The sequence below is a fragment of the Geotrypetes seraphini genome, chromosome 1, assembly GCF_902459505.1.
Source record: "Geotrypetes seraphini chromosome 1, aGeoSer1.1, whole genome shotgun sequence".
NCBI lineage: Eukaryota > Metazoa > Chordata > Amphibia > Gymnophiona > Dermophiidae > Geotrypetes > Geotrypetes seraphini.
In genome coordinates this window covers 537730361-537746809 of record NC_047084.1, presented here as the reverse complement: position 1 = coordinate 537746809, position 16449 = coordinate 537730361, and the positions used below count along the sequence as shown (strand labels likewise).

The window sequence follows — 16449 nt, the reverse complement described above, 5'->3', positions numbered from 1 at the left end:
TTGAAATGAACTGGAAGTAGTCAATTTTCCAGACGTGACACGCACTGAAACCAATGCAGGTGCATGTGCTTGTCCTCCCTCCCAGTGGCACCCCTTCGCCGTGGTCACTGCTGCTGTCGGACCTCTCCCTCCCAGAACCAGCAGTTCTCCTGCCATCAGGCCCTCTCCCTCAACCCAGAAACTTCCCCATTGTCAGCACGCCCCTCCCTCCCTCTTTCCCCCTCCCGAACCCAGTGGCAGGACTCCAGGCTTACCGTGTTTCCATGGTATTCTAGTGGGATGGTGGGGCAGGATCAATTCTCACTTGCTCCTGCTTGTGCTCTCTCTGTGCTAAAAATGGCTACCGTGACTTCCAGCGGCAGTCTTGCTAGGTATAGAGGTATGTAGGGACATATATAAAATGGCGCCCGTAGTGGAGAACCTCAGGCATTGATTACCATGTTAATGATGGTCACGCAGGATCAGTGAGGGCGCAGCATTTCCAGTGCTGACTTGAGCTAGACATGGAGTAATGCTACAAGTTCAGCTTCAAAATCTGCAGTTTAATTGATATATAAACCTTCTGCTCTTATTGTAGAATACGACAGAGCCATTAGGAACTATACTAAATATGACGACTGGTACCTGTGGGTGCAGATGTACAAGGGCACAGTCTCCATGCCCGTTTTTCAGTCACTGGAGGCTTACTGGCCAGGTTTACAGGTAGGAGGGTTTGTACCTACAATTTCAGGATTAATTTTTTTATTTTATTTTGCTCAGAACCAAACGGGGCAATTTTCAGCTTGTGGTGGGTAGCACGGTGGTCACCTGCAACTGGCAAAACCCTGGATATTTAATACTGGGAGGTTTCCTGCAAGTGGCATTGAATATCCAGGTTTTTGCTGGACAACTAGTGTATAAAGATAGGACAGCTATTTATGTGGTCCTATCTATATGCTAACCTCACTCAGTCAGGGATGAATATCGGGTTATAACTGTAACTCGTCCTCAGAATGCCCCCAAGATAGCCAGCTCGCAGTTAAACGCTCATTGTGAATATTCAGTGGAGATAACTGTTATCTCCTGCTTGAATATTCAGCCTAGCCAGCTATCAGCTATTCAGGCTAGCCAGCTATCTGCAATTTAACCGGTCAATGGTCGTTGCCGAACCAGTTACATCATTTTGAATTTCTGGCCCACAGTGTTTGCAGTACACTGTTCAGAAGTACATAGAGGGCAGTGAGCTTGCAGCATGAAGTCCAGGGTTCTACATCACTGTATACCAATGACATAGGGGACCATCAACACAGCATGAAAGTGTGGAACACAAAATAGTGTATCACATAACAGGGCCTTCCCTCTCATTCTTCAGGATGTGGTTTTGTAGTTTTCTCCCTTTATCTCTGAGTTCTTCCACTGCTGCTCACAAAACTCTATAGTGTAATGCTTATGGAGTTCAATCATGGGGTAGAAGAAAGGTTTTACAAGATCACTATTACCTATAATGCTGAGAACCCCAAGTATAGAAATAAAAATACAAATTCTTACTATAATACCATAGTTTTATTTATTTAAGTATTTATATACCACTTATCAAGATTATTTACCGTATTTTTTGCTCCATAAGATGCATTTTTTTCCACCCCCAAAAGGGGTGGGAAATGGGTGTGTCTTATGGAGCAAATACACCTCCCCCCTCCCTGCCCCCAGGAACCTTTTTTTAATGGGCGGTGGTCCAGCGCAGTCTCCTGCTGGACGGCTGCCTTTCTCCTTGCAGAGCGACACACAACACAAGAGCGCGACCTTTGCACTTCTTGCCTGGTCCCATGCTGCTCTGTGATTGGCTGCCGTCTCATAAATATACTGAATATCCTTGGAATGAGCCCCAAAGTGACAGGCTGGGTCAGGAACTGGTTGAGTGGAAGGTGACAGAGAGTGGAGGTCATTGGAGGTAATTCTGAGGAAAGGGATGTTATCAGTAGTGTGCCTCAAGTTTCGGTTCTTGGGCCTGTTCTTTTTAACATTTTTGTAAGCGATATTGCTGAAGGGTTGTCTGGTAAGATTTGTCTCTTTGCGAATATAATGGATAACATGAGGAAGGAAATAGTGAAGCTTGAAGAACAGTCCAAAATTTGGCAGCTAAGATTTAATGTTAAGAAATGCAAGGTCATGCATTTGGGCTTCAAAAACCTGAGGGGGTGGTACAGTTTAGGGGGTGAAAACCTTTTATGCATGAAAGAGGAGGGGTACTTGGGTGTGATAGTATGGGATCTTAAGGTAGCTAAAAAAGTTGAAAAGGTGACAGCGAAAATTAGAAGGATTGGGAGATGAATGGCCAATAGGAAAAAGAAGGTATTGATGCCCCTGTATAAGACTCTGGTGAGACCTCATTTCGTAGAATATTGTGTACAATTCTGGAGAACCAAGAGAGGAGACAATAGCTTCTGCACAACTAGCCACAAGGTTCAGTAGAAGAGAGCAGAGTACGTCTGATTATAGACTCATAAACACATGTAGAAGGTCATGGACTCGACACGGGCCGTGTTTCGGCTAAATAGCCTGCATCAGGAATCCTGGAACATATAAAACTTTAAAATAACATGTAGAATATAGAGAACATAAAATTAATATAAAATAAATAATTGACAATACTTAAAAGTAATTAGAAAATTAACAAAATTAAAAACACATAACATACATTGGTAAAATTCCAATTCAAATCCAAGACGATACTATGAAAAGCAAAACACACACTTAAAACATTTTGTAATTCTGAAACTTACAGTACACATGCATAAAGGTGAATATAGTTCTATAACTAACAATGCACATAAGAAAGGAGAGTGGTTTCAACCTTCCCTCCTTTGTAGCTAACACAGGTTATGTTTCAACAGGCTTGAACTGAAACAATATGGCATCCCAGCTTAAACAATATAACAAGCTATGACAAGTGTAATGTAGCAAACTATGACCGAAACAGTATGCACTTCCCCCTCCCCATTCGCGGTTCCTACACTCGCAGTTTCATATAATCGCGATTTTTTGGGGGGAGGGGGAAAATAAAAAAATATAACAAAAATCCATCTTTTTTCCTCCCTGCCGCCTTCCCGGCCTTACCTGGTGGTCTAGAGGGCTTTCGGGGCAGGAGCAATCTTCCTACGCTCCTGCCCCGTGCAGATCGCCATCAGGAAATGGCTGTAGGGAGTTCCCGACGTAGTCTCGAGAGACTACGGGAACTCCCAGTAGCCATTTCCTCATGGCTATCTGCACGGGGCAGGAGCGTAGGAAGATTGCTCCTGCCCCGAAAGCCCTCTAGACCACCAGGTAAGGCCGGGAAGGCGGCAGGGAGGTGGGGGTGGGTCAGAGCCGAATAATCGCGGTTTTTCGGCATTCACGGTCCGGTTCTGCCCGTATCCCCCACGAATGTCGAGGGAGAAGTGTAGCAGACTTTAGCTAGAACAATATGGCACAGGGTGGCTCAATTATGTGGCTAACCTGAAAAATATATTGATCCTAAAGTATTGTTACTTATTTTGGTAATCAATCAGTTTCTTGATATATAAACCCACCTCAAACCTTGTTTGGGGATTTGACAGGCTATAAATACCCATCATAATCTTATCTTGCTTTTATTTTTGTTTATTTTCTTTTGTGATTTTATCGATATACACTGCTTTGACCTGTCTTTTTAGAAAAGAAAGTATTGTAAGTCTAAATATAAACATAACAAATTATGATGTCTGGAAGGATTTAGCTAACTTTATCCTTGTGTGCATTTTATTTTTTTGTAGAGCCTCATAGGAGATATTGACAGTGCCATGCGAACTTTCCACAATTATTACACAGTCTGGAAGCAATTTGGTGGTTTACCAGAGTTCTATAGCATTCCGCAAGGCTTTACTGTTGATAAACGGGAAGGATATCCTTTACGACCTGGTGAGTGAGAGAAATAGTCCTTGTGCTGCTTTAAAGAAGCTTTAAAGAAGCTTTTATGAGCTAAAGCTACAACTGAAGAGGTGCTGCCTTCTGGGGAATGGATGACTAAAGATTAAGAAGCTAAATTGTGTTCTTGTCTCATAACAATGTTATATACATGGAGAATCACTTGTACCATACAAGATGACTTCCAAAAGAGAACTGGATAGAAAAGAGTAAAGAAAGAAGCTGTTCTGGGCTAACCTAGGAGGACAAACTAAAAAACTAAGTAAACAAATAGATTACTCCTTCCCATTCAGCACTCCTCAGGGAATCAAGGGGGGAGGGGCCAGTGTATGATGGATGCATGATGAGAAGTAGGCAGAAAACAACAAGGAGGGAGATCATGTTTAATGGCCTCCTTATGAGAAGAAGGGAGGCCTTCTTGTCTAAGATCCTACAGCCTGCCATATTCAAGGAATTGCACTGTTCTATGTTTCTATAGCATTTCTATGATTTTGTCCACCATTGATGTTAAGCTAATAATAGGTCTGTAGTTTTTCACTTCTCCTATTCCCACCTTTTTGAAGCAGATCTTCTTGGACCCTGTCCTAATTTCAAATAACAAGTTGAGTATTCTGGGTATACTCTTTCAGGTTGTATAGTCTTGCCTATGTACAGTTGTGTCACTGCACTGAGTACTACCTCCTTATCAGATAGCTGTATATTCATCCCAAGTTGTTTATGTCCTTGCCTCTAGACTTTATTTTGCTAGTCTCTCCTAGTGTAATGCTAAGCAAAAGTTTGCTTCATCCTCTTTTTATTCCCAGTTTTTGGTTATCTATCAAATTTTGCACCCAGTATTTGGACCAACACTGAGGTTATTTTCTTAGAATTATTGGTGGAACTAGTAGAATTTTCTGGTTTTTCTACCAGTTATTATCCGAAGACAAGCAAGCAACATAGTCTCACAAATGGGTGACATCATCTATGGAGCCTGGTACAGACAGTGCAAAAGTGTACTATCACTTTAACTTCTTAGAAGTTTCAAGACTGCCCATACCGTGCATGCGCGAGTGCCTTCCCACCTGATGTCAGTTCGCTAGAGCATCAGTTATTAGTTTCCCGTGGAGCCAACAAGACATATGTTGTTGCAGTCTCTCCAATTGCATTTTTTTTCCCCTTTTTGTGTCTTCCCAGTTCATTTTTTCTTCATTGTTTATCTTTTTTGTGATTCCATATGTATTTTTCATACAGTTCTTCACTGTCAGTTTCATTTCCATCCTATAAGTTCACATAGAATTTTTCTTTTTTCAACCATCTTTATTTTCTCTTCTTTATTAATTTCCAGGTACTTTAGTTAGATTGTGAGCCTTCGGGACAGTAAGGGAATTTTTTTAAGTACCTTCTTACTTCTCATTTATAATCTTAATGTATATTTTCTTCAAACCGCTTAGAACCTAACGGATGTAGCGGTATATAAGAAATAAATTACATTACATTACTAGTTTTCTTTCTCGGGAGTGTTTTTCTCAAAAGTTTTACCTTTTAGTTTTCAAGCCTTCGGTCCTCCTTCAGCCAGATTCACGGCAGGTGGCATTGAATCTTTCTCAATCTCTAAATGATTCAACCATCAAAGGAAATATTGATTCCTTCAATCTTGCATCGGTGGTTTTTTTTCATCGTTGTCGAAGCCTTCTAGCGGCTTAAAGAGATGCTCTCGGTGCAACAGGGTCATATCAGTCACTGATCCACAAAATTGGTATCTTCAGTGTCTTTGTCCTGATCACCAAGTAGACTCTTGTCATTGCTACAGAAATTTTCTTTGAAGGTTTGACGTCTACAACAAGGGAAGCTTTTTGGACCCCAACATCCATAGAAGATGTCTACCACATCCAATGTTGAAAAAGAAGCATTGAAGTTGGCGCCACAATTGCTGCCATCATTTGCTGACACCATCTAGTAAACAGGTGTGGAAGACTAGCCTGGTTTAGCAGGCTAGCCTGACCTGCTAGGAGTAATCAGCACACAAACACCTATCACAGACACAAAAACACTTTGCTTTGTTGTTTGCCTCACACCAACCAAAGAATATAGCTGTGGCTTACCTCAGCCAGCTGCTATAGACATCAGTCTGTTTTCTAAAAGCCTGCCTTTGCCTATATCTAGGGAAAACTTAAAGAGTTCCTCTTTCTCCCTTGGGGACCTCTCTAGAATGAGCCTAGCCTGGGTAGAAATACCTCTGTCCTGTGAGTCCTGCCCCTTTGACTCAGCACTGAGCTCTATAGCCCAGTTCATGCTGGGACTTGTAGTTCCACATTTGATTAGCATCTCCTGCCTGGGGGTATAATATTTGCATGAGGGAGGAAAAACCCCTTCATTTGTTACATATCCTCCGCCTCAGCTCATCATTAATAGGGTGAGCACCTGGTTTTACTAGGAGCCCCTTCCCCAAGGGTGGCGGGTAAGACGTTCCCAGGGTACTTAGGACCTTATCCACTATTAAACTAAACCAAAACTTAGTTTTGTAGACCGGGTCTTCAATCAAAAGGAGCTTGACTTGGTTAACAAAAAAAAATACATTAACAAAAAGAAAAATGTAAACTAGTATGGTTAATTTCCAAAATGTTTGTTTATTAAAAACTTTATATACTGTATATACAGCCAAAAAGGATCAAAGCCTTTTACAAGAAAGTTTTCAGGGCTTTTCGGAATAAGGCAAAGGGGCCTAAACTTCTTAATACAAGCGGTAAATCATTCCAGAGCTCTGTCATTTTGAAAGTGAAAGAATGACTGAGTCTCTTGAAAGTTCTGTTTTTACCCCTAAGGGAAGGAAATGTAAGTTTTAATTTTTGGGAACTTCTTGCGAGATGAGATCTATGCACATTCCAGTATAGAGGAACCAAAGTGGTGAAAATGCCAAATAAAATCTTAAATGCAATACAAATGCACTTAAATTGAATTGTATGATACACTGGGAGGCAATGTAATTTCTTAAGCAATGTGGTTACGTGATCGAATTTACTCTTGCTGAAGATGAGCTTAGCAGCAGTATTCTGTATCAGCTGGAGTCTCTGCAAACTGACCTTTGAAAGACCCAGGTACATTGAATTGCAATAACCCAGCCTTAACAAGATGATTGATTGAACCAATACAGAGAAGTGTTGCTGATGAAAAAGTGCTCTCACTCTTCTCAGAATACAGAGGCTAAAGAAGCACTTTTTAACAAGAGAATTTAGTTGATCCTTAAATGTCAGTGATGAGTCAATGACAATACCCAATATTAACGAGGAAAACTTAGTTTTCAAAGATTCTCCCGAGTCTAAGATCACAGCAGAAGGAAGAGAGTCTAACTTTGGGCCAAACCATTGACAAAGCTGAGGCTCTGAAAGATAATTCAAAGGCATCGTAAGCAGATCTTGCCATGTACCTTCTAGCCAGGGCAAGGGTGCGAGAGATGTGATGAAAATCCTGTAATTCTTGTGAAGGAATATACCTATCAAAAGAAGGCGTTTTCTTAATCAGATTCTAGGCATAACAGGAAATATAGAAATTGTAGTTTAGGACTCTGTTAGCCAGCATGGAGTTTTGGTACAAGCAATTTGTCCATAGTGCGCCCTTCACGGCCTGGTAGCACTGAGGCATAGACTTTGGATGTACCATTCCCTTAGGATTTTGCAGCCCGAATGCATGACCTTGCATTTTGTAGCTGCCAAATTTCAGACCATTCCACAAGCTTCACTACATCCTTCCTCATGCACACCATCAGGAGTACCTATTGCAGATTTTAGTATCATTCACAAAGAGGCAAATCTTACCTCTCAGCCCTTCAGCAATATCACTTACAAAAATGTTAAAAAGAATAGGCCCAATGCACACCACTGATAACATCCATTTCCTCAGAGCGATTTCCTTTTACCACTACCCTCTGTCATCTTCCACTCAACCACTTCCTGACCCAGTCTGTCACTTTGGGGCCCAACCCGAGGGCACTCGGTTTATTTATTAGATTCCTGTGTGGAACACTGTCAAAGGCTTTGCTAAAATCTAAATACACATTTAACACTCTCCCTCTATCCAATTCTCTGGTCACCCAGTCAAAGAAATTGATCAGATTTGTTTGACAAGACCTGCCTCTAGTGAATCCATGTTGCCTCGGATCCTGTAATTCACTGGATTCGAGAAACGTCACTTTCTCTGTTTTTAAAGTGTTTCCATTAATTTACTTATCACAGAAGTCAGACTTGCCTGTAGTTCCTTACTTCCACTTTTGTGGAAGGACCACATCCACCCTTTTCCAGTCCTCTGGTACCACTCCCAACTCTAGAAGAGCATTGAAAAGATCAGCCAGCGGAGCTGCCAGAACTTTTCTAAGTTCCCACTATATGCTTGGATGTACACCATCCGGCACCATCACTTTATCCATCTTTATTTTAGCAAGCTCCTCACAAACACAGTCCTCTGAAACTTGATCAGGGCCTGCCACACCTACAGCCTTATTTGCTTTTGTTTTCTGCGGTCACACTTGTGTTGCTTTAGCCATGAACACAGAACAAAAATATTTGTTAAGCAATTCAGCTTTATCTTTATCAGCTTCTACTTATTCCTCCCCTTCACCTTATGAATCTATAATCCATCTTTTGCACTTCCTCCTATCACTAATATACAGGCAGTCCCTGGTTTAAGAATGCCCGAATTACATCAAACTTGTACTTATGAAACGGGGGTCCTGCCTCTCCCTTCCTGTGCCAACACACCCCTTTTTTCTTCCTTCCAGTCCAAACGCAACCCTCTTCCTCCCTTCCATGTCTCAACATGCTCCTCATCGTCTTTCCCTCCGTTCTTTGTCCCAAATTCATGCCTCCTGTGGGTGTTTGCCTCCTCTGGCTGGCTCTCTCCTCCCAGTGTCACTTCTCTTTGCTAAGCCATGGCTGCTGGTTCCATCATGAGATTTGTGGCTACCTCTGACGTGAGAGGCTTCCGGGTTAGCCGTGAGCCTTGTGCTGGAACCATCAGCTGCGGCTTCACGAAGAGAAGTGCCACTGAGAGGAGAGAGCTGGCCAGAAGAGATAAACACTCACGAGAGTCACAAATTTGGGACGCAGAATGGAAGGAAAGACCAACGAGGGGCATGTTGGGACACAGAAGGAAGGAGGAGAGTCATGTTTGGACTGGAAGGGAGGAATAAGGGATGCATTGGCACAGGAAGGGAGAAGCAGGGTCGCGTTGGGACACAGAAGGAAGGGAGGGAGCATAAACTTCAGACGAAGGATGGAAGAAAGGAGGGAGGGAGCATGAACTTGGGAGATAGGATGGAACAATGGAGGGAGTGAGGGAAAGAGATGCTGAGGTGGGGGAGGGAATAGAGAGAATTGTTGGGCATGGGTGCCTGAGTGAGAGGGAAAGAGAAATGGTGCACATGGGGAAATGAAGAAAGAGGTGAATTTTTGGGCATAGGGAGGGAAAAAGAAATACTAGGGAGATGCATGAGGTACAGATGCATGGTGAAGAGAGAGATGAGAGGGAGAAATGTTGGATGTGGTGGTGGAGCGTGATGGATGAAGAACAAAAGTGTAAACCTATCTTTTCTTTCTATTTAAACTACAGTACTTTGTTTTGAGGACTATTTCTTTAATGTTTTTATAGACTGTTTAAAAAATGGAATTTGTTCTTAACTCGGGGACTGCCTGTATCTAAAAAAAAAAGTCTTGTCCCTTTCATCCATTTGCATCTTTGCTTTCCTGACTGCTTCACTAGTCTCTCTCAACTTTTCCAGATATTTTTGCCTGTCCTTCTTTCTGCAATCTTTTGTAGTTCATGAAAGCTAATCTCTTTTTTTAACCTTCTTAGCTACTACTTTTGAGAACCAAAGTGACCTTCTTTTCCTTAATTTTCTTACAAAATGGTGTGTTGCCCTTACAATAGCTCCTTTTAGTTTTGCTCACTACATGGAAGAATATTATACCTGCTTGTCCTCGGAAAAAGCAAAGTTACTTGCCTGTAGCAGGTGTTTTTCAAGGACAGCAGGGATATATTTTCACAACCTGCCAACCTCCCCTATTTAACTTCTTAGCTTTGTTACTGATGGTCCCGCAAGTCAACAACAGGCGGAAAAGCATCGGCACATATGCAGTATGGGCACTGCCTAAAGATTTGAAGTGACATTGCACTTAAGAGTGTCCCTACAGGGTTCCATGGATGATATCACCTGCATGTGAGAATATGTGCCTGCTGTCTTCGAAAGGACAGTCAAACAAAAAAGGCAAAGGTGGTGTCTTTCCAACCAGTAATACAATCTTTATTAACCAAGTATAGGGACACCACCCTTGCCTTTTTTGTTTGACTGTCCTTTCTCGAAGGTGAGGTGTTCTTCTGTCTGTTTGCCTGCTGTCCTTGAAAGACACCTGATGCAGGTAAGTATCTTTGCTTTATATATTTTAACAAACCCCCAACACAGGCAAAATGCTTAAATACAGTCCATATCTGGTCCTCTTCAATAAATGATTTTTCTTCTGGTTCAGCAACATTTGTCCATAGCCTGCTTCTTCTAATCTTCACACCCTTGGACAATAGTTGTAACATCAGTATGGTGGGGAAGGGGGGGTGAGGCAATTCAGGGCGATAGCTCAATGAGATGTCTAGAAATTGGTCCCATTTGGGCCATTTAATTTAACCTATGGGGGAAATAGTCAGATATTTCAGTCATTTAAGCATAGATTGATTTCCATTTCCCTTCCCACTGTACAAACTGAACATCTGTCATGTCATATGTGACATTTTTCCAAACAATGAAGCTATCATTTTTCAACAATTTTTCCATTAAAGGAGTTTATCTTGGAAACAAGAAATGTTGTTTATTTCTCTGTGTAGGGTACCTGGAAAAAATGGAATGCTACAGATTTCTCCTTCTGGAGACTGTTTCCATGTACTGAAGCCTGTGCCTCTTTCATAATTATTGCAGAACTGATAGAGAGTGCAATGTATCTGTACCGTGCCACAGGGGACCCCACCCTTTTAGAACTTGGCAGAGATGCTGTGGAGTCCATTGAGAGAATCAGCAAAGTGGAGTGTGGATTTGCAACGGTAAGCACCATTTGAGCTACAAACAGAACAAGAACAGCTTCAGCAAGAACACATCCAAGAAGGCAGCATAAAACCTCACTAGGCAGGGAAGAAGAGTGTGCATATTCCTCCCATCATTCTCTGGGCGACTCTCTAATCCACCCCGCTCAACTCCCATATCTAGGATAAATCTTATTGACTACTCAGGAGGTCTTGAAGCCACCTGCATATTCATCCCATTGTTCCAGGTGCCTTCTCTTTCACCTTCCTCCTTTTCCACCTCCATGCTCCTGTACACTTCCTCCTCTTGATACTGACTTTTCCCAGTCTCTCTCTCTATCCCAAACCACTGAACTCCTCAAGACCATGTTGCCCACTTTTTGAATTCATCACCTCACCTTCCCTTTTGTCTTCTACCCTCTTCTCAGCTCTAAAGCTTCAACATTTTCTTCCTCTCATTCAACCATCCCTACTTTGACTTTGTGTATCTCATCTATGGTGCCGTCCTCATGCCTCTCTTACTCTTATCTGTATTCTCTTGATCCTTATGCTATCTGCTGGGAATATCAATTCTAAACCTGATCCTCCTGATGAACTCTTACCCTACTCATGCAGGTCACACCACAATGTCTCCAATCTTATTTCTGTTGCTTTCCTCTACCTTTCTCATGTGCCCTATGGAATGTCTGCTCTGTCTCCAACAAACATGTTTATGGAATGTCTGCTCTGTCTCCAACAAACATGTTTACATCCATGATGTCTTTATCTCTCAAACTCTCCACCTACCTGCACTAACCAAGACCTGGCTCTCCCCTGAGGACTGTGCTTCAGCTGCCATACTGTCATGGAGGTTACCTTTTCTACCGTACACCTCACCCAGTTGGTCACAGAGATGCTGTTGGGCTGTTACTCTCACCCTCTTGTAGATTTCAACCCCGTCTTCCACCTCAGTCTCACTGTTTTTCGATGTCCTATCCATCTGTTCACTCTGCTATCTCTCCTCGTAGCAGTCATTTACCAAACCCCTGAAAAGTCCCTTTCTTCCTTCCTCACTGACTTTGACGCCTGGCTTTCCTTCTTTCTTGAACCTTCATCTCTTTCCCTCATTTTTGATGATTTTAGCATGCACACTAATGACCACTCTTTCCCTTATGCTTCTGTTAGAAATTATTAGGAAGGAATAGAAAACAAAGATGAAAATGTTATAATGCCTTTGTATCACTCTATGGTACAGCAGCACCTTAAATACAGTGTGCAATTCTAGTCACCGTATCTAAAAAAAGATATAATGGAATTAGAAGAGGTATAGAGAAGGGCAACAAAAATGATTCAAAGGGATGGGACGACTTCCCTATGAGGATAGGCTAAAGCAACTAGGGCTTTTCATACTGGGGAAGAGACAGCTTGGGAGATATGATGGAGGTCTATAAAATACTGAGTGGAGTGAAAAGGGTAGATGTGAATCGCTTGTTTACTCTTTTCAAAAATAGTAGGACTAGGAGGCATGCATTGAGGCTACTAAGTAGTAGATTTAAAACAAACCGGAGAAAATATTTCTTCGCACCATGTGTAATTAAGTTCTGGAATTTGTTGTTGGAAAATGTGGTTAAATCATTTAGCTTTGCAGGGTTTAAAAAAAAGGGTTTGGTGATTTCTTAGAAGAGAAGTCCATAAGCCATTATTGAGATGGACTGGATCAAACTCCCTGCTTATTCCTAGGATAAGCAGCATAAAATCTGTTTTACTACTTTAGGATCTTGCCAGGTACTTGTGACCTGAATTGGCCACTGTTGGAAACAGGATACTGGGCTTGATGGATCATTGGTCTGTCTCAGTAAGGCGATTCTTATGTTCTAGGCTTCTAGCCTTAACATTCTCAGTCAGTCTTCAGCTGTGCTGCACCATCCCCACCCCTACGCACCACAATGGTCAGTGCCTTGATCTTGTCTTTTCCAACTGCTCCATTATAGATTTTTCTACCATAGTTCTTCTACTCTCTGACCATCATCTAATAACTTTGACAATTCATTACCCTCCCCCCCCAGACCTGGCCAATCTCCAATATATTTAGGAATCTTCAGGCTATTGACCCTTGCACTTTCTCCTCCACTGTTTCATCCCTCCTGTCAACCACTATGCTGCACAAGTCTGTCAGTGAGGTTGTCTCTTCCTATAATACCATTCTCTCCTCTACTCTAGATACCCTCGCTTCTTCCATTCCATGTTGTGTAAGACACACCAAACCCCAGCCCTGGCTGAGCTCAAAAATCCACTAGGTCTGCTGAAAACCTTTAACTCAAATCCCGCACTTATTCTGACTTCATCCATTTCAAATTCTTCCTGACTCCCCTATAGTCTGCTCTTTCACTTTCCAAACAAGACTACTATACCCGTTTGACTAATTCTCTTGGCGCCAACCCTTGCCATCTCTTTGCCACATTGAACTCTCTACTCAAAATGCCCTCGCCTCCAACCCCTCCATTTCTTTCTCCCCAGACTGTGGCTGAGTACTTCTATGACAAGGTTCACATGATTAACCTTGAGTTCTCAACCAAGCCACTTCCATCTCTCCCTCCTCCAGCCCACTCTGTTAACCCTCCTTCAGCCCCTGCTGCCTTTTCTTCCTTTCCTGAAATCACTGACGAGGAAACTGCACATTTTCTTTCCTTTTCAAAACTCACTACCTGCTCCTCTTATCTGATTCTGGGGCAATAGGAGTCTTAGGCCCCTCCCAATGTATCACAGGATGCACTGGGAAGGGGGGCCTAAGGTCCTATTTGGCTCAGGATGCACCGGCAAGGGGAAGGCCCACCATTTTGAAGAGGCGGGCCTGCTGGCAGGAGGGATTGGACACCTCTCCTGCCGGTCTTCTAAATAAGGTACAATGGCGGAGGGGGGTATATGCTTGAGTGAGGGGGTTCTGAGCTGATTCCCACCAGGGGCTTTTGGGTACTTGTGGGAGGGGGCCTTGGGGGTGGAGGATGTTCTCAGTGGCACAGATGCAAAAGGGTTGTCGAGGCAGGAGGGAGTGGGGTTATCATTGGGGGTGGCCTTCATCATCATTGTCGGTGGGTTTGGCAGCTGTCAGGGTTTACCACTGTCATTGGGTGCCCACAGTTGTTGGGGGGGTTCAGCAGCTGTAATCGGTGCCCCCCATTTGTCGTCAGGGAGGTGGAGCCAGCACTTTTTTTCCCACACAAATATCAAAATGAAAAAATATGACAGATCCGTCACTTTTTTTGGCTCAGTATTACGAGTCTGTGCATGCCTTTGCAATGTTAGGTCATTGATTGGATGGCTCGTTTTAATATTAATGATCTCAACGGATCTGGCGTTGCAGTAGAGTATCGGGACTGGGGTTAGAGAGTCAGGGGCGTGGTTGGGAAGGTTGGCGGAGGGCACAGGCTTTAAATAGGCGAGGTTGGCTTTGCGGGGTTTATGTTTGTAAGAGTGATTTCGAGTGCGCATCAGTGTGGGGATTTTGAGGCCGGGGCAGGTGTTAGTGACATTTGGGGAGTCTAGTAGATTGGGGGAGGGGGGTTTCAAGCAGAGGGTGATCTTGAGAGAAGAGCAGAGAAGGAGAAATAGGAGCCAGAAGGGAGGCTTCATGGTGGAACTTGGGGAGCCTTTTAAGCTGGGAGGCAGGGCTTGTTTGAGCCCTTTTCTACCATTCCGTAAGCATCTGAAGACCTGGCTCTCCTATAAGAACTGTGTTATAGAGTCATAAAATAGCAAATGAAAGACTTCATACCATGAAGAGCTAGTTTACTGATAGGAAAACAGAAACACCTCACCATCCCTTAGCTGCTGATATGCTATTTTGAAATTTTCCTGGAAATTGAAAAAAAATACCTGTATGCTTTGGTTCTCTTTCCCATACTCATCATATCTGATTACTCAATGCATCCATGAGAAGGCAGTGGGGGAAGCCATGGATTGCTGAGCATTCTTTCACAATTAAATGTAAATAGCATTTTTTGTCATGGAAAAGGTTTAGTTCAGCTTCCCTACTGCAGTAAATGGTGTTCCATATTTTTTGTAGCCATGTTCTTAAATTGCCTACTGTTTTTAAATGCATGGGACTGGTTTATACAAATTTGAGGACTGTTCAGAAATTAGAAAATCCAAAACATACTGGGAGATGGTGCAGATTAAGATTTGGGGTTTAGATTGTGCTGACTGATTTGTGTGGTGTCCATGTGCATTGCAGAGATTAGTGCTTTCTACTCATGCTAAGCTACTGTTTCTCTTGTAGATCAAAGATGTGAGGGACCACAGACTAGACAACCGAATGGAATCCTTCTTCCTTGCTGAAACCATCAAGTATTTGTATTTGCTCTTTGATCCAGACAACTTTATCCATAACGATGGCTCTGATTTTGATACAGTGGTGACACCATATGGTGAGTGTGTCATTGAAGCTGGGGGATACATCTTTAACACAGAGGCTCATCCCATAGATCCAGCTGCTCTGCACTGCTGTAAGCAACAGCCCGAAGAGCAGTGGGAAGTGGAAGACTTAATTAAGGAGATCCAGTCTTCCAAACAGAGGAGAAAAAATGGTTTCAGATGGACTAGCCATGGAAATTTACAGGGGCCTTCAGATAGCAACTTCAGCAGGAAGGCACAGAGGAAGCCCCCTCTACTAAGTTGTCCCAGCCAGCCTTTCAGCTCCAAACTAGCATTGCTTGGACAGGTTTTTCTGAACACTGTGTAACACTTGATCCACTTTGCTAAACTTTAATAAATTGGTATTTATTTTGTGTGGTGCTTTTTTCCTATAGTACTAGAAAGTTTTTGACTTCAACTAAATCAACAGTGATTCTATTTTCAAAAGCCAAAGCTCACTGGCAAAAAATGAGCATGTGAAAAGTTGACTTTTTTAATTTTTTCATATCGGTCCATCTGCCTTTGACTCAAACTTCCTTCAATCTGCAGCAGCTTCAAGTCCTATGGTGAGGCTCACCTGGCCATGTACCATGTGATGGGATTACCTTAAGAACCTTGTGTAAGTATTGAATCACTGGTTCAAATTTACTAAGTGAGTTATAATAAAAGAAAGATAAACATACATTTAGACATGCTTGAGATCTATTAGCATCCAATGAAAGCAGTGCATGCAAATAGATCACATGCATATTCATTGGGGAAATCCTGAAAACCTAACTGGATTGCAGCCCTTGAGGAGGGACTTTGACACCCCTGGCCTAAAGCATATGCCTCTCCTCCTCCCTGGCATTCTAGTGGCATACCTGGAATCAGTTTGTGATGCACTGTTCTAGGACCATACAGGAAATGGAGCCCAGTCTGAATTTCTGAGTAACATCCAGATGGGATGCCAGTGAAGCCTTCTGCTCCCAGGTTCAGAAACATGTGACCCTGTGACTTGAAACTTAAAGGATGCTGCTGCTAGATCCAGTTCAGGGCCATGCACTTGTAGGTGCCAAGGTTTTTATTAAGTGCAATGACATCTGGGCCTTGTTGAAGCCTTTC

General features: G+C 42.7%; 1 protein-coding gene across 4 annotated transcripts in view; it reads left to right on the top strand.

Moving 5' to 3' along the window:
* The window catches only part of LOC117352584 (ER degradation-enhancing alpha-mannosidase-like protein 2), an 82062-nt gene extending 65613 nt beyond the window's left edge, over positions 1-16449 (top strand). For all 4 annotated transcript variants that reach the window (XM_033929122.1, XM_033929124.1, XM_033929121.1 and 1 more), the window contains exons 9-12: positions 578-702; positions 3771-3915; positions 10856-10977; positions 15212-16449. In XM_033929122.1, the coding sequence (XP_033785013.1) occupies positions 578-702; positions 3771-3915; positions 10856-10977; positions 15212-15673 (854 nt within the window). In that variant the 3' untranslated portion in view covers positions 15674-16449. The remainder of the gene's footprint in view (positions 1-577; positions 703-3770; positions 3916-10855; positions 10978-15211) is intronic.